The sequence below is a fragment of the Lynx rufus genome, unplaced genomic scaffold, assembly GCF_022079265.1.
Source record: "Lynx rufus isolate CCGP_SWC_20201006 ecotype Redwood Valley unplaced genomic scaffold, mLynRuf1.p SCAF_9, whole genome shotgun sequence".
In the NCBI taxonomy this organism is placed as follows: domain Eukaryota; kingdom Metazoa; phylum Chordata; class Mammalia; order Carnivora; family Felidae; genus Lynx; species Lynx rufus.
In genome coordinates this window covers 74,328,732-74,336,813 of record NW_025814897.1, presented here as the reverse complement: position 1 = coordinate 74,336,813, position 8,082 = coordinate 74,328,732, and the positions used below count along the sequence as shown (strand labels likewise).

Below are 8,082 nucleotides of genomic sequence, written 5' to 3'. Positions count from 1 at the left end.
GTGTTTATATTAAATATTGTATTTAGAGTCTTCCATTTGATTCTTCTTCAAAATTGTACTTCCTTAACTTCATATTGTCTTTTACCTCTTTTGATGATATTTATTAAGTGTATTATAGGTTTTCTTCGCATCTCTCCAACCCATTACTTCTGAGAGATCTAGTATTGTATTTTCAGTTGGTTTTCTTTCTTTTACAAAAGCAGCTGTGCTGATTGGATGTCTGGTAACTTACCCCTGTGAGCTCATTCTCCCTGGGGCAAGTCAGTTATCCTGCCTAGAATGTATGGGACTGTGTGTGTAGCCCAAATTCTAACATATACAATGTCTAGTGGGTTTAATATGTTGGATGTGGTATCTGGGGAGGGGGATGGAAGTAGGTGGCCCCACGGACAGCAGGTCAACAACACCACCAGCAGAATGGAGCCAAACATTTGCTGCGTGCAAGCAATCTGGCCCTCATTTACCTCCTCCTTCCCAGGCCTGCCCTTCTTAGGGCTTATCCGGTAGTTGTTAATGCATAGACCTCAGGGTATGAAGATGGACTGGAAAGAAAGAAAGCAGCCGGAGCTGACATGTGCACCAGCAACTGTTTCTATCCTGGCCTAACTCCATAGGCACTGGAGTGCTTTCTCACTCCTTCACATTCCCACCAGCCTCTGCAGAGCTGGGCTGACCCTCCTAATGCTTCTGTCTCATTGTGACAGGGAGCAGAGAGTGACCACCCTCCCCACCCCGGGTAGAAGACACAAAGAGGTCTCCCCCAAGTTTCCCTTCACTGGAAGCCCAGCACTTCCACAGCTGGTCTGCAAATTCGTTGAACAATTCTCCCACTCCCAATAAGAGGTGACTCCAGGATTGAGTGAGGGGAGACAGAATCCCTCCAACTAGAAGCACCCAACCTGGGACCCGGCTGAGGTAATACACTTCCTCATGGGCTCAACCGGCTGAACCGGGCTTTTCAATGCCTCGGTGCTGAGAGCTTAGCATGGGCACACAGACCGGTGGAAGGATCTTTCCGAGACACTTGTTGGGCAAAGCCATCAGTTGGGAACTCAAGAGCTTACACATGAACTCAAAGGGTGTCACATCTGGCACATGGACCATCTGGCCCGGCAGGGACCATCCTGAGGAAATGATCAGTAAAGCAAGCCCTGCCTGGAGGAGCCGTCCCCAACCACACACCTGCCAGCAGCCCCCAGCGCCCAGCCCCCAGCCCGGTGCTCCAATCCTTCCTCTCCACAGCCCCTCCGACTCGGACAGCAGAGCCCTCCTCCTGAGCCCCAGCTTCCAGGCAGACCCGGCCAAGCTGGCTTCCTCACAGTTGCACAACTGGAAGTTGACCTGTGGATGAAGAAAACCACGGGTGTCCGGTAAGTTTTCCTTTGCAGGTCTCTCGGGGCCATGACCTGGAGGGACCTTTCCGGGCACCAGGTCTGGCTTTTCTTGCGTCCCCATGGGGCGCCCAACGGGGAGGGCACAGTATAAATCCCGGCCACCTCTCCCAGCAGGCAGGGACCGGCAGCTCTGCTCCACTGGGACTCAGGTGAGGGGCGACTCCAAGGACTGATTTGTGGAAAAGAACTCACTGTAAATTCCTTTCAAAATAATCATTCTGTTCTGTATTTGTCCTGTATGAGGTCTGAGCTGGCAGGATGACACACAGTAAATGCTTGTTGATTGATGACAGGCCGCTCCAGGCAGGGACAATCTGGTCCCAACTGCCCTCTTCCTCCATCAATGCCGCCTTGGGGACTCTCAGCCAGCCGGGCAGTCAGGGCGCACGGGGCCAGAATTAGGGCTGCGGCTCTGAGTGGGGACCTGCTTCAGGGTTCCCACGCGGGCTCCTAAGAGTCTCCTGAGAACCACTGGAATTTGCAGCAGTGGCTCCGTGACATGCAACTCCCAAAGGGGGGTGCGTGGGCCCTGTCCTTGCCCCCTGACCTCTCCTTCCTTTCAGCACCATGAAGCTTTTCACGGGCCTCGTCTTCTGCTCCTTGGTCCTTGGTGTCAGCAGCCAATGGTATTCGTTCCTTGGTGAGGCTGCTCAAGGTAAGCACTGGAGGGGGGTGGCATCCGTGGGACACTGGGACTCACCCTGAGCACAGCAAGGGGGGACCTACTGCCTTAGGTGTGTTGTCCCAAGTGCTAGAAGGTGCCCGTGTCTGGGGAGCTTTTGATCAAGCGGATTGAAAACCAGAGGATATGTGTCCATCAGTTACTAGAGAAGGAGCAATCATCATTCCCAGCTGAAGCTTCAGTTTGGATAGTAGAAACAGAGTAAGTCTTGCAATGGCAGAGAATTTTCCGCAGACACATTGCACAAAGTATGATTAAAACTGTTCGTCCTTTCGTCTTTTTTGCCTCTCCCTTCGTTCATCGCTTCCTCCTTTTCTTCCTTCCTCCCTTCCATCCTTCCTTCCATTTCCTACCTGGATCGAACCAGAGACACCTTCAGCTCAGCTCTCACTGATGCTTCCTATCCTCAGTGACCCTGCCCCTGTTCCCTACCCCTTCCTAGCATTTTACTTGACCAAAATAAAAAATAAATAAAAATGAGGAACTAATAACATCTACCAAGCTTGCACTAGGCAATTTAGGGTGACCAACTATCTGGGTTTGTTTGGGCCTGAGGAGTTTTCTATGACACTCTCAGGGCTCACTGGGATAGTTCTAGGTGAACGGGGACACTTCTGGTCAAGCTGAGACACGTGGTCACTTACTATGACTTCAGAACACCTCGGGGAGGCAGACATCGTCCTCCACTTGAAGGGGACAAAACGGGTTTAGAGCAGCCGAGTCCATTGTCCAGGGACTAACTGCCAGTCAGCAGGTGGCCAAGAGGAGGTTGGAACCCAGCTGCGCGTGAGGCCCGAGTCCTTGCCAGGCAGCTTCCTAAAGCTGGGTGGCTCTCGATCTCAGCTACGGGTCAGAATCACTCAAAGAGCATGAAAACTAGTGATGCCTGAGATCCACCCCCAGAGGCTGAGGTACTTGGGCTGGGTGTGACCTGGTCCCCGGGACTTTCAGAGGCTCCCAGGTCATTAGAAGGTGCAGCCAAGTAGGGCTGATGGGCCATGGCTCGACCCCTTGCTTCCTCAAGCTGCCGATATCATCGGTACAGCCTGTTTAGAAGGTTTTCAGGATGCCGTTTATGCCCCTAACACCCAGAGGGACTCGGGACCCAGTTATGTGCCCTCATTCTGCAAGTATCCATCTCCTGCCTCAGGGCAGAAGTGCTGTATGCCTGGGCCTTTCCCTGAAGGTGCCTTCTTGTCACCTCCTCACTTACCACGTCCCCTTGACTTTGTCACACGCGGCTTCATTTTACAGCAGTGCTGCCGACTGAGGGCACTTTTGGGCCCTGGGGACAGTTGGCAATGTCTGGAAACACTTCTGCTTGTGACCCTCAGGGAATATGTTGCCCACCTCTAGTGCAGAGAGGTCAGGGATGCTGCTATACATCCTACAATATCAGAACGGCCCTGAGCAACAAAGAATTGCCCCAAATTTCAGGGGCGCTCAAGTTGACAAGTCCTGTTCTGAGATACCTCCTTTCTCTCATTTAAACAGCTCAGGCAGAGCCCTAAGTGAGAGGCAGACATAGACCTGCAGGGACAACACAGCTGTGCCCCACCCACATGATTCCCACTAGAGAAAGCTGGAGAAACCACCTAGGATGCAGACTTGTTCTTCTCAGCCTGTGCTATCCAAGGGGACCAGGCAGAAATCTGGAGTCGGTGGCAGATTTGCCGTCCCTGATTCTTCTCTGAGGTGTGCCAGAGGCATTCTGTTCACGTGATATCCCTTTTGCTGTGACCTTTTCTCTCAGGGGCTTGGGACATGTGGAGAGCGTACTCTGACATGAGAGAAGCCAATTACAGAGGTGCAGACAAATACTTCCACGCCCGGGGGAACTATGATGCCGCACAGAGGGGACCTGGGGGCGCATGGGCGGCCAAAGTGATCAGGTAACACGGGCTCCCGGGGATGCAGGGCTGGGTGAACTGAGCCTGGCTGCCTTGGACAGCCAGGAGGGGCCAAGCCCTGGAGAAGTCTCCTGTAGACACTGTGGCTCCTCCTTCTCTTGCCCACCCTCCCCTCTGCGCCCAGTGTTGGCCTGAGTGGCTGATGGGGTCAGAGCGAGGCCAGGAGGAATGGGTGATTCCCGACCCTCCCCCTATGGGTGCTGTTCACCCAGTAAGGGATCAGCCTGGGCTGAGATGCTCTGTTTCTGGGCCAGGGGGTCAGTGTTTTAGCCCCTCTTTCCTTGGCTCCTGTCAGCAACTCTCCCTTGCAAAGAAGAGAGATGGGGGTTATGGGCAATTGCTCCTCAGCCCCTTAATTAATCTCCTACCTGCCTTCCTGCATTCCAGCGACGCCAGAGAGAATTCTCAGAGAGTCACAGACTTTTTCAGGCCCGGAAGCAGCGGCCACGGAGCAGAGGACTCGAAGGCTGACCAGGAAGCCAATGAATGGGGACGGAGTGGCAAAGACCCCAACCACTTTCGACCTGCTGGCCTGCCTGACAAGTACTGAGCTTCCTCTTTGCTCTGCACTCAGGAGAGGGGTGGGAGCCCTCTGAGGGCAGGGACACTTGGTCACTGAGTTCTCTGTCCACAGAGGCTGATGGAGGGCACCTGACAGGTGTCTAATAAATGCTTAAGAGATTGTTGAAAAGTGTGTGCTATTCTTCAGTGTAAGGACTGTTCGTTCGTTCTCAGGGGTGATGGACGGACACCCAGGTGCAGGCCGGGCCTGTGCCCGTGTGGTTGGTGTGGGGTGGATCATGTCAGTGTCACACAGGGCAGACGCCCTGCACCCACCCTTCCCGGATCTGACCTGCTGCCCTGTCCAGGCCCTTCTGCTTACCCTGGTGCTCTCTCCAGGTCCCTCCGTGTCCACACCCCTCTCTCCTGCCAATCGTGTCCTGTCTCCTTCTCTGTCCTCAGCTTCCAGTTCCCTTTGATTTGTTCCTCAGTGGTACCTGTCCCTGGGGGCAGAGACACAGCCATGGGAGGATGCGACTCTGGAATCCTTCTCTGGCCACGGCCACCTTGATCTTCTGTTGCTGCTGCTGTTGTTGTTTTTTACATTTCTGTAAGTTTATTTATTTTTGAGAGAGAGAGAGAGCAGGAGGAGAGGCAGAGAGAGAGAGAGAGAGAGAGACGAAATGAAGCAGGCTCTAGGCTCTGAGCTGTTGGCGCAAGCCCTATGCAGGGCTCCCACTGACAAACCGAGAGATCAGGAGGTGAGCAAAGTCAGATGCTTAAGAGACTGAGCCACCCAGATGCCCTTTTCCTGACCATTTTATAATGCATGCTTCCCATGTGACACTGTATCACATTTCTACACTGCAGTTCCTCGGTTGTAACCTGCCATTAGGAGCTTCCGTAGCAACTGATCAGGGTCGAGTCCACCCACTGGGTGCTGGAAGCTCCATTTTCCTGGTTGTCCATCCTTCCACTCCAATTCCTGCTCCCTGAGAGGAGGAGGAGAGAGAGCAAGAGAGATGAAATCAAAGCGGGCTCTAGGCTCTGAGCTGTTGGCACAGAGCCCTAAGCAGCACTCCCACTCACACACCGTGAGATCGGGAGGTGAGCAAAAGTCAGACGCTTAACTGACTGAGCCACCCGGGTGCCCTTGTGTTGGTTTCTCAGCAGCGCCTTCAAATCTGATTAAAACCAGTTTCTGTCCATGCCATGTAAGACTTGTGTCCAAAGCAGTTTTTCTCTGCGTCACCTCACTGCCTCACTCAAGCCTAAATGAAGGCATCAATCCACCTCACTTGTGATTCTTCCCTCACAGCTCCTGCACCGTAACCAGTCAAATTGGAGAAATTCTAGTGAAGAGCCAGCAGAATGAGAAGACCCCTCTTATCAGTTGAGCGGAATCAGGAGACAGAAACCAGTTAGTAACTGGAGTTGGGAAATTATAATGTAAGGAATACTTAACTGGTACACGATTCAGTTCTAAGTGGCACAGAACACACAAAGCGGAGATGTAGATTTGTTGGAAATCCTGCAGCCCGTTGGACGGCTGATAAAGACTGCTGGGTGTCCCAAGCCAAAGCTGACAAGCAAGGACTCTCCCACTGAGGTGCCAAGGGTACTTGGCAGGAAACCGCGTGGGCATGCAGCTGAACTGGGACACAGCGGGGGATGTCGCAAACTCACGGGAGGCAGCCCCCATGGGGGCAGGAGGGACAATGCTGCTGATGGCCCAAGGCCAGCCCTGAAGGGCCAGTGCCGTGGATTGAATTGCATCCCCCACGCATCAAATTCCTATGTTGAAGCCTTTACTCCCAATGTGGCTATAAGGAAGTAACTAAGGATAAATAAGTCAGAAGTGTGGAACCTGGTCAGATAGGATTAATGTATTTGTAATATCAGATACCAGAGATCTTGCTCCCTCTTTTCTGCCCTGTGAGGACACAGCTACAAGGTGTCTGTCCATCTGCCATCCAAGAAGAGAGCGCCCACTAAGCACCAAATTAGTTTGCACCTTGATCTTGGACTTCCCACCTCCCACAAATATGAGAACTACATTTCTGTGGTTTAAGTCACTCAGTCTGTGGTATATGGTTAGGCAGCCCCCCAACACAGGCAAAGTGCTATAGAACACCCTGGACATCCAGGGAGGCATCCCGGAACTTGTCCAGGAACTTCAGTGGGATACCAACAAAACTGCCTGTGGTGAGTGTCACTGGGTACCCCGCACTTGAGAAGAACAGCCCAGGAGCTAGAAGGAGGCAAAGCTCAGGCCTGGGAGAGTCTTTCTTTCCCGTTCGTCCCTCCCGCGCCCTCTACTGACAACGATTGGCATCGTGCTTGGTTGGCACAGGAGAAGGATAACAGGGACCAGCTCCAGTATCACAAACAGGGCAAAGGAAGGCGGATATGAAGCTCGAATACATAAATTGATAACTGGAATGCGACTCGTCTCTGAAAAGGGAATTGATGAGAACTCCTAATGGATGAGGGTCAATGACAAATCTCATTCTTGTTAAATAAAAGTGTGGCTAGGAAGCGGTTAGTCCCAAGAGACTTCTGGTGCCCCTCAGAAAGCACTAGGGGCAGTGCAGGTGGAGGAGGTGTGGGAGGCTTGAGGCTTAGTGCGACACAAGTGAGTCTACGTCAAAATGAGGCAGGAGCAGGAGAAAGAGGTGAAGGCCACAGTATGGCCACTGGCTAGTGACAGCAGGCTCCACATGCTGGGGAGATGGGTGTGTAGTGTGTCCAGCCTGAAAGGACCTAATGAGAATATACGTGCTGTTATCACCCCTGTTTTACCTTTATTTACTCCTTCCTCAAGGCTGGTCCTTTCTTCCTGCGGATCTCAGTGTTTATTTTACTTCTCTCTAAAGAGCTTCTAACATTTTTTCAAGGCAGGTGTACGCCAACAACCCCCCTCACCTTTCTTTTTTACATTTTTAAATGTTTGTGTATTATTGAGAGGGAGAGAGCGAGAGAGCGAGAGCGAGCAAGGGAGAATGAATGGGGGAGGGGCAGAGGGAGAGAGGGACCCAGGATCCAAAGAGGGCTCCGTGCTGACAGCAGATCTCAGACCCGCAAGCCACAAGACCATGACCTGAGCCGAAGTCAGACGCTTCACCAGCTGAGCCACTCAAGCACCCTGTACCTCACCTTTTTTTTTTTTGAGAAAGTCTTTATTTCTCATTCATTTTGTAGGATAATTACACAGCATACAGAATGTATGTTGGTGGTTTTTTTATTCCCTCCAAACACTTTAAATAGTTCACTCCACTCTCTTCTTGCTTGTACACACTAAAGATAAAGTGGAGGGGACAAAAGGTGCATCAAAGTCAAGGGGAAGCAGGAGGGGGTGGGGTCAAGCCCACAGGGGTGGTAACCCCGAAGGGAGAAGAAACATCTTGCGCTCTGAGAAGGAAGAAAGCTGACAAGAGGCGGGCAGCACACTTGAGATGGAGGACAGGGACCTCAGGAACTCAGCTGTACCTGCTCCTGCTGTACCCCAACCCCAGGACTCATCATGCTCGACCGTGCTTGTCTGTGGATGTGTCTGTCTTTAGGGCAAGTAGGTAGGAATCCCAAGAGCAAAAAC

At 52.3% G+C, this 8,082-nt stretch overlaps 1 protein-coding gene across 1 annotated transcript; it reads left to right on the top strand.

Annotated features, from left to right (window-relative positions):
• Positions 1-636: 636 nt before the first annotated feature.
• On the top strand, positions 637-4,565 carry LOC124505828 (serum amyloid A protein). Its single transcript, XM_047071887.1, has 4 exons — positions 637-1,370; positions 1,958-2,049; positions 3,830-3,968; positions 4,374-4,565. Exons 1-4 carry the CDS (start codon positions 1,348-1,350, stop codon positions 4,534-4,536), a joined length of 417 nt encoding a protein of 138 aa, XP_046927843.1. The 5' UTR covers positions 637-1,347; the 3' UTR covers positions 4,537-4,565.
• Positions 4,566-8,082: the final 3,517 nt, after the last annotated feature.